Consider the following 24727-nt stretch of genomic DNA (forward strand, 5'->3'; position numbering starts at 1 on the left):
TGCTAGCCAGATGAGGCTAGCAGAAAAAAGCTCAGAGGGCCAGACAAAATGATTCCGTGGGCCTTATACAGTCCCCGGGCCTGAGGTTCCCCATCCCTGGTCTAAGCATAGCCACATAACTTTTATATTTTGCTCCCAAAGGCATGCTGAACCTGCAAGAATTGAAATTGGGAAAAAAAAATTACTTTAGAGCCCAAATTCATTGCTCATAGGATTTCCAACCATTCAAATAGAATTGACTAATTGTTGGAATCCCATACCCCCACCAAGCATGCTCCCTCTACAATTTATCCAGATTGATGAGCTTTAATTTGTCCATTTAGGAACAACTGGACCTATCCTCTCCTTTTGTTATAGCGTGCCTTGGAAGTTTCTCCAAGAGGTGGTGTGGGTATTTTTGGTTGTACTCACAGGAAGACATCACAGAGGAAATGGGTGTATAAGTCAAGTTACCCATAAGGTAGTGAGTGCAGTGAGGTTAAGCAGGAGCAGGTCACAGGTGAGTAATTTGCACACATGATATTACAATGGCTAATAAATCACGACGCAGGTCTTAAATATACAGAATGCACAGATATCACATAAGTATTACTGAAAACGAAATGGTAAATGCTAATCACTTATCAGTATGGCTCAGGTTGTGAAGTAAAACATGTAGGACAAATCCTGGAACAGTCCCCCTTTGCAATGTGGTAGGAATAAAACCTCCAGAATATAGTACAATTATTACAGAGAATCTGAATGAGTATATATACAGACCAGCAATAATTGAGCCACTGAATATTTGTAACATAAACCCAGTCAAAATACCTTACCTCCTAATGTCAGCAATTAGCCATCAACAGGGTAAGGCTATTGGATTGAGCACGCTCAGCATATTGACAGCCTGTTATTTTTTAATACATGTATTTGCTTATTTATAGTATTGTATTTATTTTCTTCTGTATTATTTGTTATTTAAAGTAAATATGTTGTGACTATGTCACTTCTATCATTAGAAGTGACATGGTCACCATATTTACTTTAAATAACATAAATAATACAGAAGAAAATAAATACAATACTATAAATAAGCAAATACATGTATTTAAAAATAGCAGGCTGTCAATATGCTGAGCGTGCTCAGTCCAATAGCTTTACCCTGTTGGCTAATTGCTGACATTAGGAGGCGTTCCATGAGGCATATATACAATGCTCACATGATGTATACAGCTGGAGCCTAGAGGTTCCTTTTTATAGCGCATCATCTTGCAGATAGTCATCAGAACCTTTAGCTGAAATTTATCTGCATTAGATAGATGAATTCTTAACGGTAATCAGTGCAAGGGCGACTGTGAACGGACTTTGATCTAGCAACTTGCTGGATGTATGGTGACTTCGGCTCAAAGATGATTACAGGTAGGCAGCACTGCAAGTCCACAGCGATCTACAGTGCTACTATAAGGCTCTGCTTCCTATTAGTAAGACATCGGGTTTCTCCTCACAAGCTCAAAATTAAGCAAAGGTCCTTCTCTATGTCAAAAGGAACCAGATCAAAGTGTTTCATATTAAAGGTCTGGTAAGTAGTCTACTATTCCAAAATATGTGTCTGAAGCTGAAAGGTTAAATGAAAGAATACTGGGTTCTCCGAGAGAAGGACATAAATATTTTGCAAAGCACTCACTGGTAAAATCCAAGCTCTGCAGTGGTCTTGCTGTGTGAACTACCGAAAGAGTAGCAAAATAGTAGGGGAACTTGCTGGCTTTAGCACACACTATAGGTAGATTTTTTTCATCTTTGACAGTTTAAGGCAGAGCTGTGATAAACAAAAGGAGTATCCTCCTTTTTTTGGTTTGCTGTAATTATTAATATTATCAGCATTATCATACTTTAAAAGGGCACACAAGGGGTCAGCAGCGCTGTACAAAGTGCATACAAAATTACAGTATCGGTGAAAGACATGCTATACATGGCAGTCAATAATTTCACATCATGCAAAATATAGTCACACTATTAAGCCAGTAGTGACTTAACCTGTATTCTGGTTGATGGGCATAGGAGACAGGTTCAGAGCCATTGAAAACAAAAAGAATACCAAGGAGGAGCAGGTGATTATCAAAGTAAGCGAGTACACAAGGGCAGGGGTGGGTTAGTAAGAGAGCTGGCAGGTTTTTAGTAAATAAGTGTTTTGAGCGTCCTGTTTGATACAAAATATATCAATTAGAGTCTGAATCCTTAATACTTTTTTAAAAGCTAGGAATTGTTCCACCAATATCTTCTAATAGGATTTCACAAGATCTGTAGACAAAATGCAAAAACAAGCAGTTATCTTATCTGCATAACCTTAGTAGTGTTGGCGTGTGAGATTCAGATGTACCCTTGCAGCTAATTGAATTTCTCCCTTTGTTCAAGCCCTCACTGTTTGAATAGGATCATATCTCAGAGGCAGACTGAGAAATAGTTTTTGGAGGTGGTAATTCATGAGGGATAGCAACCAAGTACGGCTACCTTGGCGGACTTATTAAGGGATTGCACTGTAAAAGCACATACAGTCATTGGGAAAGAGCCACAAAGCATTTCCAAATGTCATCTTTCCAAGGGCTGTAGCTGCCTCATGGGCAGATAAAGCACAAATCATGTTTGAGTAGTTGTGTAAAACAGTAGGGTGTTCCCTGCCAGGGCCAGTGCAAGGTTTCCGGGCGCCCTAGGCAATATTTCACCAACCTCCCCTGCTCCCTCCAATTCATATGCCATGCATCAGTCTCCCCAGTTAAATAACATGCCACACAGCAGTGTCCCAAATTCATAATATACTATATAGAATATTACACACAGCAGAGCACCAAAATCATAACGTACCTCATAACATTACCACAAATTCATAATATGCCACACAGCTGTGCCACAAATTCATTATATGCCACTCGGCCACAAATTATGCCATTCATTTATTTTTTAGTGGACTCGGCGGGGCCCTCCAGCGGCCGGCGCCCTTAGGCAGTTGCCTAATTGTAGCACCCGCCCTGTTCCCTGCATACTTTCACTACACATTATAGACTTGATATAGCAACTGCAGAAGTGGCCGAATTTGGCAAAGAGAAACTATAGTTACCTGGACCCAAGACTGAATTTAGATCAGTTAGTGACTGATGCTATGGAGTGATGAAGGGAAAATGCAGCGATGATCTCTTTTATTGTCTTTCCTTTTGTCCCCCCATGCAACCTATTTGAGGCATTTAGTAATTTTTGCAGCTTATTGGTCATGTACACCTATGCACAAATGTAGTCAAGTGATTTTCAACTCGAGGCACACTACTTAAAATTTTTAAATTGCCAAGGCACCCTATTCGGCAATGCAGCGTGCGCGACCTATGAAAACACATACTGTACGTATTGGCTCCCACATAAAAAAACACATTCATTGGCCTCCACAGGAATAAAACACACTACATTGGCCCCCATAGAAAAAGAATAACATTGGCCCCCAAAGAATAAAAATAACACTGGCCCCCACAGAGACGAAAAAAAAAAAACACCACATTGCTGGGGGGACAAAAAAATATATAAACCACATTGCTTCTCCAGAAATTAAATAATACTGCCTACCTGTCAGTCATCGGCTGTCTGTTCCCAAACTGCTGAGCTGGCTTGGTGACTGGCGATGGACGGGACGGAAGGGGTGGCTGGCCACAGGAGGGTGGGAGAGAAGGGCTGGCTGGGTGACTGGCTGCCAGCGGGAGGGAAGCACTGACTGGCCGCCGCCTGGTGGGAGAGAAGGGGTGTCTGGTGGGCGGGAGGCAAGAGCTGGCTGAGACTGTTGGGGCGGGCGGGTGGGCAGACCAGGCAACACGGAGTGCGTGACCTGTGATGTCAAGCCGCTGCATTTTAGGCAGGTCACAGTCCGTTCGTGCCTGAGCCTCCCAGAGGAGCTCAGCAGCAGCGCTGCCCAGTCCGCACTTCTGACCGGCGGCACTTCACAACCGCCCGTGGCACAGTGTTTGAAAACCTCTGCTATATGGGATCTGTAAAGTTGGGGTAAAGTCAGAAGACATCGGAGAAAGATGAGGTGGCCTTATACTGCTGGTGGGGACTTCTCTCCCAATTAGCTTCAACAAATACATGGTATTAACCCAGGGGTGGGCAATAAGCGGCCCCCTAGCTGTTGATGAATTACACATCTCAACATGCCCTGCAATAGTTTTAGCAAGGCCATATAGCAAAACTGTGGTAGGGCATGCTGGGATGTGTAGTTCTACAACAGCTGAGGGGTTGCATATTGCCCACCCCTGCATTAACCTATTTGTTACTTCTGCCATGGAAGACTCGAGGAAATACTATTAACAGGTAATAATTTGCTACATTTCACCCTGCAAAAGAGCTGCTATGACCACTTTGATGGACAGAAATATTTGTTTTATTTATTGCCAGTTGCTTATATAGCACATACATATTCTGCAGCGCTCTATTTGGTTATTCATATCAGTCTTCTCCCTAGTGCCACTTGCAATCTATATTCCCTACCACATGTACACACAGACATATACACTAGGGTTCTTTTTTTATGTCAAAGTCCAGTATGTTTTTGGATTGAGGGAGGAACCAACACAAAAGCAAAACCACACAAATAGGACCTTGGTGGGAATCAAACTCATGCACCCGAAGTGCTGTGGGGTAGTAATGATAAACACTACCCCAACCATGTCGCCTACTTTAACAGTCTAATATAAATTATGTTTCACACGCTAAACATATTTTCACTGAAGCCTTCATTTACAAACTGATCCATCATCACAGAAACAGTTCAGTCTTGACAATCTTAGGAATAATGATGCTTAGCGGTGGCCATAGGTGTTAAGAACCAAGGTTCCAAAGCTACCGTATAACCATAACCTCGCTAGTGGACTATTGGCAAAAGCTGTAAAACTCACCACTATAGATTAAAATAAAATATAGCCATGTGACTGCGAATTATGCTATATAAAGGTTACATATTTAAAGAAATATTCTCAGAGCCGCTGCCTTTTACATAAGCGACTGCCAAATCTAAGGAGTCATCTATTCAAGTTCAAAATATCAATACCTAATTTTTCAGAGACATGACATACTAGTAGTGCATTAAATGTCCATATGGGGTTTTGTTTGAAGGAGAATTTTCATAATCTCTTATTTTATCTAATTTTAACCACTTACTGTAACTTCTGTTTTTTTCCAGCAGAACTTGCTGGGTCCGCAGGAGAATCCTAGGAGTCTGAGGATATCCGTACTGCACATGTGTAGAGCGGATTTCCTTTTCAAAAACACAGCAGGGTGGCGCGGTTGCACCTTGTCAGCTGAAGCACAGTTGGCTGCATTCGCAACCCATGCGACCACGTCAATTAAGTGGTTACGGTGCATCTCGAGATGCACCCTATTTATACAACATTTTGCACTCCTTGTCATTCTAATGGATGAGAATGGAAATTTAGGACTGGAAAGAAAAATCTGGAAACATATGGAAAAATCCATATCATTGCAAACATTTTTATTAGCATCTGGATTATTACTTCTCACCAATGGTACATTTTTAACTGACTGTTACTAATTATGTATAATATCTGGAGTCTCTTATCTCTATAAACAGTGTGGGGGACACTCCTACCCCTTGCTGCTGCTTACCTTAATAGATGGTAAGGAGGGGGCCACATATTTCTACCTTAAGTCTGGCACTAAGCAGTGACATCATAGATCAGCACCACTGTCCCAATCCATACCTGACATTGAGGAGCAGCAGGTGACCGCTTTATGGGTAAAATTCTACAGGCTTCTTCTCCTCTTAAGTCAGCGGCCAGTGCTCCTTGTGTCTTCACTCCGAGCATACAGTATATAATAATAATAATACTGGGCATTGCCACTAATTCAATATTTTTGGCATCCCCCTAAACATTTGTGCCCTAAGTGACTGCTTAGGTTCACCTAATGTTAGATCTGGCCCTATGAGTTTCCTCATCAAATGTTGCTTCTATTCTGCAGTTCTCTTATATATTGAACTCTTCATGTGACCACCATTTCTACTTCAGGGTCCATAGGGTATCCACAGGATACCTTGGGGTATAGGTGTGACGTCAGTCGCAGGGCACCAAAGAGTTAAGCTTTCAGCCTCCCAGGATGCACTAGGTCCCCCTCCTATACCCCGCCCCTGGCCAAGGCACCTCAGTTTAGTTTGGTGCCCGGCCGGAGTCGGGTGCACCTGTTGGAGTGGGGGCTAGAAGAGCCCCTGAAGCTTTTTCTTCATGCAGCTGTGGCTGCACATCTGGATGAACAGCATGGACAGTCAGTCCTGACGTCCATGCTGTCTTCCCTACACCCCGCCGGTACCAGAACGCCGGTACTGATCCGGGGATGCTGGTGGGCGTCTGGGGTCACAGCTAGCGGTGACCCCAGATGCTCCGGACCATGGCCGGATTCAAGGGGGACAGAGGTAAGCAGCGGGGTCCCGCGGTGGGTCCCCGCTGATCACATGGTCCTAAGTCCCCAGGCAGGGGGCTCCCTGGGGACTGGCTGCAGCGTGGAGCCAGGCGACCAACCTGCGCTTCCACTACCCCCTGGGACAGCGGACCGCAGCAGAGCGGTAGCGCTGCGGCGTCCCAGGGGTTAAATGCATGCCAGGGGAGCGCGCCTTCCCTGTCTCACAGCCGGCGCCTCCCCCGCTGCACACAGCCCTCTCTGCACTGTGCTGACTGGTCCTGTGTCAGCGCTCCTCCCCCAGGCCAGCTTCTCTCTGCTCCTCGGCGGCCATCTTCTCTGCAACGCATGGTGAACGCTGCTGGAAGTCTGGAAGGAAGCATCGTGGTCTGGGTCCCCCCGCATACCTCTCCTCCGCTGTGGCTCAGGTCTGTGTATGCAGCGCTGTGTCCTACCAGGCCCTGTGTCTGTGTAGTTGAGTGATCAGCGCTGTTAGTGCAGGAATTGTTATTTTTCTGCATTGTATGTGACTGTGCTAGCGCTGCCTGTAACTTTTCTTCTCTAAACTGTCAGCTTTATTACTGTCCCTGTTCTTTCTGCTAAAGCCCTTGCGGTGCGGTGCTGCAGGGTGGTCTCTCGCCTATTTAATACTTAATTGGTGAGAGAGGTCACATACGTGGTGCCATAATGTCTGAAAGTGATTTTCCCCTCCGGCTACAGTGTACCACGTGCAAAGTACCGTTAGCGGAGGGGGAGGGTAGCGCGGAGGGCCTTTGCCGGCAGTGTTTGTCCATGGCGCGGCCTATTACGGTTACAGCACCGGTACAGGAGCCGCCCTGGGCTTGTTTCGCTCAGGCGTTAACAGCTTTAGTGGGCCAGTTAGCTCCGCAGCCCGCGTTTACTCCGATGGGTTTGTCCCAGCAGTCTGTGGTGTCGTCACCCATGCAGGGGTTCCCACGACAATTGGTGGTACCCCACAGTCTCCCTATTTCCCCGCTCCCAGGTTCTCAGGAGCCAGCGTGGGTTAACTCCCTGACGAGTTCTGTACAGCACTTGTCGGATGTGTTGCAAGGGGAGTCTGTGATGCGGCCTCATAAAAGGCCGGTGGCGTCTCTGTCCGCTCCTTATGAGGATGACGAAGGGACGTCTGATGATGGGGAGATTCTGGATCCTTACGATCAGGAACCTTTCCATACTAAGGACGCTGATGCTAAGTCCAAAGTATATATTCCTGGACTTATTCGGGCGGTCCGCACAGCCTTGGTGATTGAGGACGAAGTTCCCCCAGCGGCTAAATCTAAGTATGCCTTTTTCAAAGATGTGAAGGGCGATGCCACAGTCTTTCCTCTTTCGGGTCAGTTGGTGGACCATTTAGAGGAGGCGTGGAAACAACCTGGCAAAAGATACCAGCCGCAGAGACGCCTGGCGGTGGCTTATCCGTTCGCGGATAATTATTTTGCTAAGTGTGAATCCCCTCCACAGGTGGATTCTCACGTGACCCGTCTTGTCCGTAGTGCCACATTGCCGATGCCATCCATGTCCTCCCTTAAGGATGCTACGGACCGCAAGGTAGAAATCTGCCTGAAGTCCGCTTATTCCCTTGCAGGGGGGGCAGCACGGCCGGCTATGGCCATTTGCTGGGTTGCCAGAGCGATGGAGCACTGGGCGGATTCATTAGAGGCTTCTTTTGAATCCGACTGTCCGGCCGAACAGGCGGAGTTGATTGGCAATCTCCGTGATTCGGCCACCTACATCAACGAGGCGGCTCTAGACAATAGTACTCTGGTGTCTAGAATTTCTTCAGCAGCGGTAGCTGCTCGTCGCACCTTGTGGCTGCAATCCTGGAAGGCGGACGCAGATCCAAGAAAGGTCTGGAAGCGTTGCCGTTTACCGGAGAAGTTTTCTTCGGTCCGGATCTGGATAAGATTGTGGCCACGCTGGCGGCAGCCAAATCTGCTTGTCTCCCGTCAGCCGCTGCTCCTTCTGGTTCTGGACCATCGTCCTTTCGGTCATCTAGGGCCCAGGGCAGGCCCAAACCACAGTCGTTTCCTCGACAGGCTGGCCCTAAGAAATCGGTCAAGCCCCGGAAACAGGCATGGAGTACCAGACGTCCGGCCCCCAAGCCAGATGACAAGCCTGCGGCCTGACGGTCCGGGTCTCCCCTTGGGGGATCCCAGGGTGGGAGGCCGCCTGCTGCAGTTCTCCCGGTGTTGGTCGTTCACTACGACAGACACTTGGGTTCTGGAGGTGGTCTCTCACGGGTACGCCCTCTCCTTCCGGCACAGACCCCCGGCTCGATTCTTCACCACGGGTCTACCATCAGACCGGAACAAGGCTACGGAGCTGCGGAAGGTATTGCACACTATGCTCCAGGCTGGAGTTATAGTGCCTGTTCCATTCTCCCAGAGGGGCCAGGGTTTCTATTCAAATCTATTTTTGGTACAGAAACCCAATGGGTCATATCGTCCGATTCTCAACCTCAAAGCACTCAACAAGTCTTTGCGGGTCCCGAAGTTTCGGATGGAGACCCTACGGTCCATCATTCTGGCGCTGGAACCTTGGGACTACATGGTGTCATTGGACATACAGGACGCTATGGCGGTCATGGCGGCTTCTCTGCGGCTGCAAGGAGTCCGCATGTTGCCGTACTTGGACGACCTGTTATTGGTGGCAGGATCTCCAGAGCTCCTGTTACACCACTTGGACCTGACCATTGCACTGCTGCAACGGCACGGCTGGCTAATCAACTGGCAGAAGTCCACTCTAATCCCGTCTCGGAGGATTCTGCATCTTGGAGCCTTATTGGACTCGGGACAGCAAAGGATCTTCGTGACGGAGGACAAGATCTCTGCTTTACAGTCAAGGGTGCGCAGTTGTCTGCACAGCCGCCGGGTGTCCTTACACTCGGCGATGAGGTTACTGGGCTCCATGGTGTCGGTGTTCGACATGGTGGAATACGCCCAGTTTCACTCCAGACCTCTGCAGCACCTGATCCTGTCCAAGTGGAACGGGCTGCCTCAGTCTCTGAAGTTCCAGACGATTGTGCTCACCCCGGAGGTTCGCCTGTCCCTTGCGTGGTGGTTAAAGACGACCCACCTCAACAAGGGACGTCCGTTCTGGGTTCCAAATTGGGTCCTGTTGACAACGGACGCCAGTCTTCGGGGCTGGGGAGCAGTTTCGGGTCCACACTTGTTCCAGGGCAGGTGGACACCGACAGAAGCGGAGCTTCCAATAAATATCTTGGAACTCCGTGCGGTCTTCAATGCTCTCCTGCAGGCACAGCGGTTTCTCCAGGGTCACCCGGTGCAGGTCCAGTTGGACAATGCTACCACCGTGGCCTACATAAACAGGCAAGGAGGAACTCGCAGTCGGGCGGCTCTCGTAGAGGTCTCTCGGATCCTGGTTTGGGCGGAGCGCAATCTTACGGCCATATCAGCGGTCTTCATCCCGGGAGTGCTAAATTGGGAGGCGGACTTTCTAAGTCGCCAGGACGTTCATCCAGGGGAATGGTCCCTGCACCCGGACGTTTTTCAACTACTGGTGGACAGGTGGGGTCTTCCAGAAATCGACCTCATGGCGTCCCGGCACAACAACAAGTTGCCGGTGTACGGGTCTCGCACAAGAGACGAAGGGGCGTCTCTGGTGGATGCTCTGTCCGTCCGGTGGACGTTCCGGTTCGCATACCTGTTCCCTCCGGTCTCCCTTCTTCCACGGGTAATCCGGAAATTCAAACAGGAAGGAGGGACGCTCCTGTTGATAGCTCCCGCGTGGCCCAGACGGCACTGGTTCTCAGACCTTCAGGGTCTGTCCGTGGACAGTCCTCTGCGGTTGCCGCTACGACCGGACCTTCTGTCTCAGGGTCCTTGTCTTCACCCGGACCTGACTCTGCTGTCTTTGGCGGCGTGGCTGTTGAGACGGCCATGCTGAGGTCCTGGGGGTTTTCCAGCTCTGTGGTGCGTACCATGTTACGAGCTCGGAAACCGTCTTCCGCGAGGATATACCATCGCGTGTGGCATACGTTCTTCCAGTGGTGTCGACCGAGAGGTTATGCACCGCGGGAGTTTCGTCTGTCTCGGATTCTCGCCTTCCTGCAAGCGGACTAGATCATGGGCTTCGCCTTGCTTCTTTGAAGGTACAGGTTTCGGCCCTATCTGTCTGGTTTCACCGTAGGATTGCTACAATCCCGGATGTGCGCACCTTTATGCAAGGTGTTCTCCGTATTCAGCCGCCCTTTGTTCCACCTGTGGCGCCTTGGGATTTGGCTGTGGTCCTGAGGGCTCTCCAAGGACCGCCGTTTGAACCACTGGGCTCAGTGGATATTAAATGGCTAACAGCTAAGACTGTTTTCCTTCTGGCCGTTGCTTCAGCCAGACGTGTTTCTGAGTTAGGGGCTCTTTCTTGTAGACCCCCTTTCTTGGTTTTTCATGGGAACAGGGCAGTGCTCCGCACTCGGCCCGAGTTTCTTCCCAAAGTTGTTTCCCAGTTTCATGTTAACGAGGAAATAGTTGTTCCGGCCTTTAACTCACCGGGTCTTTCCGTGGGTGAGGCCTCTTTGGATGTTGTGCGGGCCTTAAGGACTTATGTTGACCGCACTTCTTTGTTTAGGAAGTCGGACGCTTTGTTGTCCTCTATGGCTTCTGTAAAAAGGGTTGGCCTGCTTCAAAGCAAACTTTGGCAGCCTGGATCCGTATGGCTATTTCTGAAGCTTATCTTCATGAAGGCCTACCGGTCCCTCCTTCTCTGAAGGCTCATTCCACTAGGTCTGTGGGTCCTTCGTGGGCAGCTCGACGTGGTGCCTCGGCAGTTCAGATCTGCAAGGCTGCTACGTGGTCTTCTGTCCATACCTTCGTGAGGTATTACAGGTTTGACACCTTCGCCTCTCAGGATGCTTCCTTCGGGCGGCGGATTCTCCTTTCTGCACAGGAGCGTCCCCACCCTTAAAGGATACTGCTTTGGGACATCCCCAAGGTATCCTGTGGATACCCTATGGACCCTGAAGTAGAAAATATGAGATATGGTAAGAACTTACCCTTGTTATCTCTATTTCTACGAAGTCCATAGGGTTCCACAGGACTCCCGCCCTGTCGCACCTGTGCTGCAGATGGGCTTTGCTCTGGGCACCGGTTTTCCGTCTCCCTCTGGTGAGAATGTGATTCTTGTATGTGTCCAGATCTTTGTTCTCTCTCTTCCTTCTCCTCCTCCGGCCTATGGCTTGGTAACTAACTGAGGTGCCTTGGCCCGGGGGCGGGGTATAGGAGGGGGACCTAGTGCATCCTGGGAGGCTGAAAGCTTAACTCTTTGGTGCCCTGCGACTGACGTCACACCTATACCCCAAGGTATCCTGTGGAACCCTATGGACTTCGTAGAAATAGAGATAACAAGGGTAAGTTCTTACCATATCTCATATTTTTTGCATTTCAAAAAGTCAATGCCATTGACATTTGTGTATAAATGATCTTGTATCCTTAGTAATCTGCCAGAATAATGGTCACTAATGGGTAATTAGTAGTGGGTGTCCAATGGTCAGAGTGGCACGTGTAGAAGTCTGAGGACAGGAGCTGCACTGCGGGCATGTGAAGTATTTGTGACAAGCGGTGTTCGTCTTTGATTAAGTTAGTTATTTTAACTGATTAGGTTGCACATCACAACTTTAATACATAAATGGGTATGTTATTTTCCTCTTAATATACTGGTGTGACGTGTTCATTTGGCTGTCCTAAGATTTCTCTAGCCAGTTTATCCTAGAATATTGTACATTGCTATAAACACCTTTCTCACTCCTGCAATTTATAACAGCTAGGCCATGGATCTGCAAACTTCCCTGTGTCCCACAACATCTTGCTTCAGAAGCATCCGAGCACAGAAACAAGTCTTCAGTAAATGTGACCAATGCGTGCCAACCATTGGGGGCAACAGAAACTATTTTTACCCAGCCATAATCATTTTGGGGTAAATTTAGTAAAGGGAGAGTTTTAAAAGTGATGTTGCCCATAGCAACCAATCAGATTCTGGCTATTATCTTCTAGAAGGTGCTAGTTAAATGTTAAGTAGAATCTGATTGGTTGCTATGGGCAACATCACTTTTAAAACTCTCTTCTAAAAACTGACTTTAGTAAATCTACCCCTTTTGTATCTAGTGTAAAACAATCACATTATGGAGGAATGGAATCTCATTAACATTTATAAAGCAGTAATTGGTTGTTTGTAAAGCTATTCCCGAATCGTACTTTAGCTGGTTTGTTTCAGTCTGTAGCATTGGGCTCGATTCAATCGAGCACAAATTAAATAGTGCCGAGAGGGAGCTCCTGGAGCTACTCAATTCAGCACGCTGCTTCTCGCTCCTCTCCAGGGGTGAAATCTGACAAAAGTACAGGCGCGATGCTGTTTTCTGCCCTTAGCGCCGGGAAAACGGCATCATGCAGGGAAGTTTAGTCGGAGAATGCCCTCTCGACTGAACACCCTGTTTAAGGCGCGAGGGGTGGGAGAACGGGCATTCCCTGACCTAACTGCGCGCAGAATTGAATAGCTCCGGGAGCTCCCTCCCGGCACTATTTAATTTGCGGTCAATTGAATCGAGCCCATTTGTGTATTTTATTTTTACACAAAGCTATTTATGTATAAATCTGCAACTGCTGTCATGTACTGTTTATTTGTTCTCATAACATTAAACTATTGCTATCAAATTTGTAACCTGTCATGACAAGGTAGACCGTATTATGCGTTTTACAGGTTTTGACATGCTTAACTTTACATGAATCTACTGTGCAATCCCTGTTTTACGAATTTGCTATTTTTCATTGTGGCGTTGGGGCTTCATAAATTTAAAGAGGTTGATAGTTAAGTGATGGTTAACTAATGTTATCGCTTTACTGTGGTTCTGACAGTGCGCATGTGTGGTTGAATATGGTCATTTTGCGATTGCTGACTCGTGTGTTGCATGGGGACTGCAGGCGAGAGAGATTCTTATTCTTCCCTGGCGATGCCCTTCACATAAGAGGGGCTAACTACATCTATAGATTGCTGGCCTGGCTCTGAAATAGTATTGTTTTTTGAAGTTTGATACATTGCTCAGACTGCAGTCCATATTGGGAATAACTGGGACTGCGGTCTGCAGTGTTCTGGGGCCCATACATTCCCCAATTCCCAGTTCTGCCAACGGCGGGGTTGGGAAATCAGGGAAATTTAACATGTTAAAAAAAATATCAATTCCCCCATCCCAACACTAAAATGGTCCGAAATGGTGAGAGTGGGATTTTTGACATGTTGAATTACCCCGATCTGCTGATGGATTGCTGATCATCGATGGCCACCTTTCTGTGGATCGGTTGGGATTGGCAGAATGGGGATTTGTAGCTGTAGATGTATGGGCCCCTATAGTTTGTGTAATGCAGAAGATATCTCGATCTCCTGCGTTAGCTATTTATTACATTTTTAGAATACTTAAACATGCGGACTGGAATTTCCGCATGGTTTTAGATTTAGTAAGTAGACACCTTGGTCTTTTATTAAACAACATAAAGTATATTACAGCCCATAACTAATACTTTAAGAAGTCTTATTAAAGGAAGAGCAACTTAAAATAATAATTACCAGCATCTATTTAAATTGCTCCTCAGTGTAAAATCACATCCCTATCCTTTCTCCTCACGGTAGATTTACATTTGCATTTATAATTTACTACATTTACTGTACCTGCTTGTAGACGTGGATAGGGGACGCCTATTGCAGTTCTATGTTACAAGATTTTAAATAACAAAGGAAATAGTGAAATGCTGTGCCACAAATATATAAGAATTGTGCACCATGATCTCATAATTAGAAGACTTGTTTGCATAGGCCTGCCAATCTCATCTAGGAGAGAAATTGGTTGATTATGGTTTTTAATCTGACATTAGAAGAGCAGACAGATTAAACAAAATTGTTACAATTATAATTGATCTTTACCACTATATCTATTTTAAGAAATGTATAATAGGAAAATACCTTCAGGACGAGTTGTATATTAATATTTTTTAATCTCTTCTCTATAACCTCACTCTGCCTATAATAGTTAAATTATGGCTTGAGTCTGAATTATTACAACCACTAGTTTAACAGACCCTGGCCGCACGCACCAGGCTTCCATTGCTTTCACATTGAAGAGGCCGAATAGCCTTGCACAGTTTTTATATAAATTATATAGACCATTTATCAGAGCCTTTAATACAACTATGAATTCACACCAGGGATGAGGGCAGAACTTTTGTGTTTGCACAAGATGGTGGTTTCTAAATTTTTCTTTATCTGGTTCAAGATATTTAAATTGTGTCTGTGTGTCTAAGTAGAATATAGAACTCCCTCCTTTTAATATGTTGGCAAATCAAGTAACTTAAATTAGCAGCCATGGCAAAAAGGAAGGAAACCAGTAGCACCCATGGTGCACGGTCATCTTCCAACCACAGTTGAAAAATAAAGCTTTAAGTAAATGCATTGCTATGCCTGAGACTGAACAGCCAGCTGTCCTCTAATTTTGCCATGCACCTACAGTATGTGGCCAAATTAAGTATTTATGCGGCGGGACCTGCATGTGCGTGGTCCCCTTTAAGGGCTGTGCAGTTGTTAAGGCTGTGAGAGAAAAGTAGGGCAGAGACTCCATCTACTGTGTGTTTATGTAGGTGGATTGTTTTCCGTTTTAGGGCTGGATTCAATTAGCGTCGAAATCGGACGATTTTCGGAAAAAAAAATGTCAAAAACTGCTGAATTTCGACAAAAAACATGCAAACGTTTTCTCAGACCAGGCGAAAAAAATGCAATATCCCTATTTTTGACTAAAAATGTGGGGATTTCTTTCAGAACCCTTTGACACACCCCCCACCCCAAAATGTTTCCGTAAGTTGGGTACTTTGGCAGAAAAACGACCGGGCAAATTTTTGGAGAAAAAAATAAATAAATTTGTTAATAACGGGTTTAATGTATTGGGTCTGGTTTTTCGGGGGGCGGTATGGATGAGTCAAGTGTTTTAAACATCGCACGTGGCCTAAGCAGGCTTTTTTTTTTTTTTAAACTGTTATTAAAATTGCATTTTTACAACACGAAAATATACTTGCACCCATTTTAACGTACCCCCAATTTACGTGGAACAGTAATTTCCTGGAAGAAAACCCAGCTTTTCTATCAAGTTTTTCCATGTACGCAAATTACCGCGAACTGACACAATTTAAGTCCCCAAAATACTTTTATTACAGCCAATCGTACACTTCTAAAATAATTTCTGATTAACGTCAACGTTTTTTTTGGGGGTACAGATGCAATTTCCTAACTTTTTTGACTAATTTTTTCGCCCCCTCCTGTTTTCGCCTGTTTTTTGCCGAAAATCGTCCGATTTCGACTCCAATTGAATCCGGCTCTTAGAATGTTAAAATATATAATTTTTAATTTATATACATATTTTGCTTGAGATATACGTGTTGTTTTTATTAATGCATAATGACCTTTTCATGACCAGGTTTGCTATCACGGAGGATGACTTTGATCACTAGTCTTATCTGACTAACTTCAACCTCAAAATGTTGATTATATGTACTAATAAAAAAAAAAAAAAAATGTCAAGGTCTGTGTGCAACAATTATACATTTTCAAATGAGGTCTGGATATCTGTTAATGTAAAAAATACTGTAGTCGTAAAAATCATACCCCCCAATTATTTCTTTCTCTGTTTTTTTTACTCAGCACTATCCCGGGCACTCAGAAGATCTGGATACGTACATGGGGCTGCTCGCATAACAACTCTGATGGGGAGTATATGGCAGGCCAATTAGCTGCATATGGCTATGATATAACAGGTATGAAATGAATGCGGTATTCTAACCAATTATGTTCTCGCAAAGAGTTTGGACTTGTTGGGAAGTAAACAAGTTTTTATTGACTAGATGTGCGCAAAGCAGTAGATCAAGGCTTAGGGCTCATACCTATGTGTATGATCTATGTAAAATGCCATGGTAGGACTCTTGAAACAAAATAATGTCCTTTTTCATTGTAATACATTTTAAAACTGGAGTGTCAAGACAAAAACAAATTGGGATGTAAGCTGAGACTAATAATTAGTGTCATGATGCACACATGCATCCTGACCGACTAGGAACTTGTCGCTAGCCGTGGCTGAATTATTTATTATTATTATTATTATTAATATTCATTTGCTTTCTGTCTTTTCTCTTCCTTTCCCTCGTGCCGTTTTCAGCACCATTTCAGCCTTTTTGTAATTCTAGTTAGAGCTTTGACTGAATTTTCACATTATTGTCGTGATCAGATATTAAAGTTGTGAAGCTTTTATCGGTCAACACTACATTGTATTTCAGGTAGTAAAATTTAATTTTAAGGGGTACAAGAAGTGGCCTGACTAGAGAAAGTACAAACTGAAAAGGGGTAGTAAGTGAAAGCTAGAAGGGCACACAACAAATAAAACCCAAAACCGAGCTCCCTACTTGGGCTGGGAAAATTTAAAAGGGTGTGTGGAACAAACTGGAACATAGGTGTCCTAGTGTTAGTGGATTGAGGTCAGAAGAGAAAGGCATACACAAGGCTAGGAATTTCTATCTGTAGTGTTAGGCGAAGCACAATCATTTTGTGCACAAGTTTCATAAGTGCAGTTGTCTCTGACCTTTTTCTTTTGAGGACAACATTGTGTGACAATAGTTAGTGAGTTAAGCAACTCAGGGGTCAATCCAATTGCCCACGAAAAGTGTGAGTTGCTGTTGCCACGACGTTAAAACACCAGTAACTGCAGCTGTACTCACACCCATCGTGTCCCACTCTAAGCTCGAATTTGCACAATTTTGCTCTGATCCCTGTGGGGCTGCCATAAAGTGCGGCTATTTCCGTGATGACTCGCATCCGCGTGATCATTGCAGACAATTGGATTGAGCCCTAAGGCTGCTACTTTGATATGGATGATAGCTGTAGGCGTCTGCAGAGGAGAACCATTCTGCACAAGTGCAGAATGGTTCTCCTCTGACTCCCTGGACACCACTGCAGTGATGCAGAGGTCTGTGACCGCCGACATCTCTGCCGGAATCACGCCCCAGAGTGCATAAGCCTAAAATTAAAGTGCGAGAGGAACCTCTGAGCACAAAATATGCTGATCTCTGCATGTGCTTGCACCACGCTCTGCTACTCTCTACAACAGTGAGGGGCTGGGGCTAGGTCACGGGTGGAGGGAAACAATGGGGGAGCATTTTTGGGCACTTGTGGGGGAGGGGGATTGTGCTGTGTTTTAATATATTTTTTGGCTGGGTTGGGGGGTATATATACTTTTTTTTTTTTTTTTATTTGTTACATACATAGTGACACATGGGGTTTGGTTGTGATTAAAAATGGGGTCCCACTGTCCCTCTTGGGATACTCCTGGGGGGGGGGGGGGTTTGAAGTGAAATTATAATGTTGGTCTGTGGACACGGGTTGGAAAATGTCCCCAGGTATACTGTAAATGATTTTAACTATATTCTTAAAAATATTTTTAAAACTTAATTATAAATAAATAAATTAAACTCAATTTCTGTGTGGTTTTGCTGTACCCAAATTAGCTTGGTTTTGCCTTTACTATGTGTTGTGCTGCTTTAAGAATACGGGAAGGCTCGCAGGATTTCCCGTAGCGGCTGCAAGTCGCACCCTATTTACATATGCCCCTTAAGCTGCATACACACACGATTTTGTTACCAACGATTTTATGAATGATTTTCTGTCAGATTATCTGGCAGATTTTTTAAAGTGTAATGAACGATTTTTTTTGAACTACAAATGATTTTTTCATATTCCCATAATGAAAATCATTGAGTTGACAAGTCTGTCTGCACTACAAACGTGAACACGCATGAACGATAATCGTTCATCATTTGAATCAGAAAGTGAATGATTTTTTCAAACGATTATCGTTACACGATATCGTTTAACGATAATCGTTAAAAAAATCGTTGTGTGTATGCAGCTTTAGTCTTAAGTTGCTCTGTGGCTGTAGTTACGTAATACATTTTTACCACAGATAATAACATATATGATGTTATATTTGTTTAGATTTTGGTCAATGGAACTATAATCGTCTAATAATCACTTTCATTTATTATGTGAAATACCTTTTGACTTTGTTTTAACTGTAATAATAACTTTTTACCATGTGATGGCAGCAGAGGATAAAGTATATTATATTTTTTCCTTCGGAAGTATTCATTGTTTTCATATTTTTACTGCACTAAAACAAAAGTTTGACATTTAAAGCACTTGTTCACTTTTAATTTTTCACTTTTAAAATGCATATCACCTTTTTCCAATTATTTGAACTGCATTATATACTTCCCTGTTGCATTCTATACAGTATATAGTAAATATGAAAAATCGAGCTCCATGCATTCAGAGAACTGGAAAGCTCCAAATGCTAGTAAAAACAACCATGGGTATGGCAGCACTAGTAACAATGGTTTCCAGTGTTGGACCCAGGTAACGGTAAACACTAAAAACACATATAAGTATTAGAAGGATCTGTGTAAAAAGTAGCCTAGGTTCTATCTGAGTACTCTCAGTGCTGTTTACAGATAGAGGTAAATGGCACACCAGGGTATCTGTGTTAGCAATCAGACTGCATCTACTCCTGAATGCCTCCAAATTGCAAGTCTGTCCACTTGATGGGCAAATCTGTGGTTCAGATGAGTTCACTCATCCTGGAAGGGCTTGAGATAGGTGCATGTTGGCTAACTAACAATCACAGATAAACTATGCTTTTATTCTATTCTTATACATTTTATTTTTGTACACATTGATCTAGTAATCTCGCTACTATGAATGCTGCATATTGTTTATTTCTGTTGTAGGATATGTATTAGAATTTACACATTGCAAGCTTTTTTGTCACGCATTCTAATTACAACTTAGGGCCGTATTCAATTAGCGGCGAAAACTGAAGTTTTGTTTGTTTTTTTCCGCAAAAATGGCTACATTTTCACCAAAAATTACTAAACACATGAAGGTTTTATTTTTTTTTTTTTGTTTTGTTTTACTAAATCTCCTTTCATTATTGGTTAATAGAATTATTCCTACAGTATTCAGGGACAAGCCAGAGGTTACAACTATGTAAATGTTACCACTGATACTGCCACCACATTACGAAAGTTAAGTTCTTTAAGGTGTTTAAGTAGGACTATACCTTTCTTAGTGCATATGATGAACTAAAGCGGATATTGCAAGCCAGGCCTTCTCGTCCTACGTCAGTGCCTGACCTCGTAAATGCTCTACAGAATGAATGGGCACAAATGCCCACAGAAACACTCCAAAATCTTGAGGCAAGCCTTCCAAGAAGAGTGGAAGCTGTTATAGCTGCAAAAGGGGGATCAACTCCATATTAAATAATATGAATTTGAAAACAATGTAATTACAGTCCCTGTTGGTGTAATGGTCAGGTGTCCGAATACTTTTGTCGATATAGTGTGTTTGTATGTATGTATGTATGTATGTATGTGTATATCTTCAGCCCAACGCTGAAGGGAAGCTGGGTATGGTATGTGCACCCCCGGGGAGGATTAGTCTAGGGAAAGGGGGGGGGTAAGGTTTAGGGCAGGGATGGGGAACCTCTCAGGCCCAGGAGCGTGTAAGGCCCACGGAATCATTTGGTCTGGCCCTCTGAGCTTTTTTCTGTTAGGCTCACCTGGCTAGCAGGGTGCTTAGAATGGCACCCTGCAGCCAGAATCTATGCAGCAGTGAACCTGGAGCGTCTTTAGGATGCTTGAGACGGTCACACCGCTGCCCTTACAGCTCCCAGGACCATCCTCAGGATACTACGGCATTTCTGCTATCACTGGCCATTGTGGCCCGCCCCCATATGAAGCCACGCTGAGGGGGTGTGGCCTATACCAGGCCCGCAAATAATGTTATATATATTAAAATGGCCCACAGCAGAAAAAAAGTTCTCCACCCCTGGTTTAGGGTGTGGGGAGTTAGGGTTAGGCACCACCACGGGGAGGTTAAGGTCATGCACCACTAAGGGAGGGGAAGGGGGGGGGAGGACAGGGGAGAGTTAGGGTACTTACCAGCCCCAGCCGGGATGTAGAGCGTTCAGGCTTACGGCTTTGGCATCACATACCGGATATAGATAGATATATATTTATATTTTTTTTATATCTGTCGTGTGTGTGTGTCTGTCTGTGTGTGTATATATATATATATATATATATTTTATTTTTTTTATCTAAAAGTAAAAACATTTTTGGGGAAAACTCCCCTTTCCTTAGAAGATTAGGAACATAGCTGTAAAAGATAATTGTGAATTGAATAATTGGCTTTGTAAGCTTGTATGGTGTGCTCCCTATATGTTTTAGTGTGAAATTGGGAGCTGCCATGCTGGTGGCTTTGTTGAAAATACTGAAAATAAGAGAGATGCATTAGATCATGCGTTTGGGTCATGAAACGACCGAACAAAAGCTATAAGTGATCTTACTATGTCCCCTTCCCTGGTTGATTCACGTGTTTGGAATCTTGCAGTTAATAACCCTCTTTTAAATATCTAAAAGTAAAAACTTCTATGGGGGTAAGCTCTCCTTTCCTTAGAAGAGTAAGAAAATATGAACTGTAAAAGAGCATTGCCACGTAATTGTGAATTGAGTTGAATAATTTGCTTTGTAAGTTTGTATGGCATGCTCTCAATACTTTTGAATGTGAAATTGAGAGTTGCCATGCTGATTGCTTTGTTGAAAATACAGAAAATAAGAGAGATGCATTATATCATGTTTATGGATCATGAGATGGCTGAACAAATGCTATAAGTGATCCCATTATGTCTGTTTTCCTTGACAATCCACTTGTTTGTAATCTTGGAATAAAAACTAGGTTTCTCTATAAACCATGTAATAATTAGTTATGAAGTTTGCATACGAACTTTTAGTTAAAATATTCTGAATAGTCCTGTGGTTTTGAACTAAGAGGAAAGTTTGCTACATTTGTTATGATTGCTATAGGAGCAAATGACGTCACGGAGGTCTCTTTGCCTCGTGATTTGATATTGAGACTCCATCGGCTCCCCCCAACTCCATGGTTAGCAGCAACGTGGTCCGACCTGCGGCAACCCCTCGAGAAGTGGTGAGCAGCGGGCTGTGTGAACCCGACAGCTTCCAGGGATAACGTGATGGTGATTGACTGTGGGAGTATTTTAAAAACACCATGTGGTAACCAGCCCACACCGTTTTATATAAGGTACAAGCGGCACTGTAACAATGCAGTGTTTTTATATGTAATAATTTTATTAACTAAAAACGTTATTGCACTATGAAGCACCCACTTTCCATTCATATTTAACATATATGTGATAGATTATTTATATATATATATATATATATATATATATATATATATATATATTATAGAGATTATATATACTGTGTGTGTACTATATATATATATATATATATATATATATAACATGTATGTGATATAACTGGGGTAAATAGTTCAGTAGAGAGGTCAGTGAGTAGGTACATAATAATAAACACTCAGCTTTGCAGGTTAAAGTGAAAGTAAATGGTGCTTAACTGTCATCCGTTCAGCAACAAAATAATAAACATCCTTGCTCCTCTTGTAGGGCACTACCTCACTGCTTGAACCATGACTATGATGGGCAACCGGTCTGCAAATGTAAAACAGTCTCTTGTAGTCCCAGTCCTGTCTCTTACATGTATTGCACCAAAGCAATGAGGAAGGCAAGTCAGATGCTTGGTTGCATAGGGAGCGGAATCAGTAGCAGGAAAAAAGATAATGCCACTGTATAGGTCCTTGGAAGAGATGTACAGGAACATGAGGACATGCACTGAAACTGGAGGGAGGTAGGCTAGAGGAATTTGAGGAAAAATTACTTCACAGAAAGGGTAGTGGATAAGTGGAATAGCCTCCCATCAGATGTGGTTGGAGCTAAAACGGCGGAACAATTTAAACATGCTTGGGACAGGCATAAGAATATCCTTGAGAGACGTAAGGAGTAAATAGGGTTGAAGTTGCCTAAAGGATACATGAAAAGGGTCCAAGGGGTTCTAATCTGACTAGATGGTCCAAGGGGTTCTAATCTGCCATCAAATTCTATGTTTCTATAAACACTGCTTCTTGGCCTTCACACAAAGTCTCACTTTTGGTCCTCCCTGGCTGGCTTGCAGGTTTGGACACTGGCCTCTTGGCCTGACTTTCACAAAGTCACACAAACAGTCCCAGAAATTTGCGGTCCTCCCTGCCTGACTGCCGATCTTTACACCGGCAAAGCTTGGCCTCCTGGCACACTGGGCTCTGTAGCTACTGCAGTCTCGCTTGGACAGTCTCCTCCAGCAGTCTGACTGGACTGCCTTGTTAACCCTCACTTGAGCTCTCTCCACAAGACAGTCTCTTGGTGTGGTTAAACTTAATTTTTCTACACTGTGTGGGCGGATCACTCTAGCCCCACACAGTATACACAGCTCACTATCGCCACATATTATTTATTATTATTTTTATTATTTATTTATATGGCGCCTAAAGTGTTCCGCAGCGCCTTACAAAGTACATAAACAAATCGGTGACTAGCGACTTGCATTACAATACAATACAATGCAGGACAAGGACATGGATAATATACATTGCTACATTAGCGACCATAACACCCAAATAAGCAACCGAGCATAAGGGAGTAAGAAGTAGATGAAAGTAAAGTAAGGAAAAGCACACAAGGCTAGAAGGCCCTGCTCGCAAGACCTTACATTCTGATGGTGTTATTGCCCTATGTATCGGTGAGCTATTATTCTGCTCCACCTGGTCACTGACCCCACTGGTCAGAAGCAATGTGAAATAGAACACTGAATAGTTTCACTCTAGGTCCGACGGCAGGCAGGGCGCTGGACCTAGAGCAAGGGTACTTCATTGCGCGTGGCCAATTAAAAGGGGGTGTGTTATGACACATCCCCTTTTCATCGCTCTTGTGGGCGTGCCTGACACTTACAGACATGCCGGGCAGCCCCCAAGCGCCGCTGTGAATGGCGGTGACCACTGCTCTGCCGTTTTCCCCACCCACGGGCCGCAGTGTCCCGCGGGTGGAGGACAGAACCCGCAGGCTGTTTCAGCGGGGTGCCGCGCTGGAGGGCAGGGTGCTTTCTGCACCACCCACAAACTGCACATCCTGTCAATCACTCTGCGATGGGTCTACGTAGTCACTGCGATCGCAATCCCAATAGTGGCCTGTTTGCGCACTGCAATGCATATGCAGTACGTAACAATCAGCCGATTGCGTGCGTATTAGCAGCTGTGATCCAAGCTGAATCAGGCCCTCTGTCACTATATTGTATATTTAAAAAAATGCTGTTAAAAATGACCTTGCCACAATGATAGATTAATGCTGCTTTGTCTGTAGGTGGAGCTGTTCCTCCATATATATGTGTTTGTAATGCAGAAGCATGACTTTGTATTACATTTCAAGCTGATATAGAATGTAATTATGTTTCATTAGTTCTTTATATTTGAAATATTTGACTTGCTCTATTTAAAGAAGAGTACATTTTGTCAAATTAAGGCTGCTGCATTTTAATAAATTAAGCAATGTTCTTCTATCAGTCAATGTAAACTGGCTACACATATATCTGAGTGTGTATGTGTGATATACGTGTGTGTGTGTGTGTGTGTGTATACATACATACATACATACATATGTGTGTGTATTCACTTTAGGTCTGGGGGCAGGCACGGCGCCGGACCTAGAGCAAGGGCACTTCTGTGCGTGTCGAAGGTGGACATGCTGGACAGCCCCCAAGCGCCGCGGTCACTGTGAATGGATGCGCCCGGCATCAGTTCACCGGCGGTGACCGCTGCTCTGCTCTGCGGCCCGCGGGTGGAGGACAGAACCCGCAGGCTGTTTCAGCAGGGCGCTGTGCTGGAGGGCAGGGTGCTTTCTGCGCTTCATAAATAGGGCAGGGCGCGGCGCCCAGCTGAAACAGCCTAGCAGGAACGCTATATGTAATACTTCCAACATAGGACGGCACTCCCCGGATTTGAAAATAGTTCAGACAGACACCAACTATATCTTCAACTATATCTTCAACATTTCAGATGTATTGTCACATCTATAGTGAGATTTAAATGGAAAAAGCACTAGAGTCCATAAATAAGAACCGCTGCTACCCTTAATGAAGACAGTCCAGAATCCCTCAGGACAAACAATCTAAAAGAAAAAACAGGAGAGGGCGCTGCGTAGTGCATAAAACTATTATATATATATATATATATATATATATATATATTATAATAAAAAATGTGTGTGTATATGTATGTGGAGCAGCGTTGC

General features: G+C 44.3%; 1 protein-coding gene across 1 annotated transcript in view; it reads left to right on the plus strand.

The window, feature by feature from the left end:
* CDKAL1 (CDKAL1 threonylcarbamoyladenosine tRNA methylthiotransferase) overlaps positions 1–24727 on the plus strand; it is a 1097522-nt gene that overhangs the window by 23917 nt on the left and 1048878 nt on the right. Inside the window, exon 4 of the mRNA XM_088475853.1 lies at positions 16129–16241. Within this exon, the coding sequence (XP_088331979.1) occupies positions 16129–16241 (113 nt within the window). The remainder of the gene's footprint in view (positions 1–16128; positions 16242–24727) is intronic.

This window comes from Taudactylus pleione, unplaced genomic scaffold, assembly GCF_031769625.1.
Source record: "Taudactylus pleione unplaced genomic scaffold, aTauple2 ptg000179l, whole genome shotgun sequence".
NCBI lineage: Eukaryota > Metazoa > Chordata > Amphibia > Anura > Myobatrachidae > Taudactylus > Taudactylus pleione.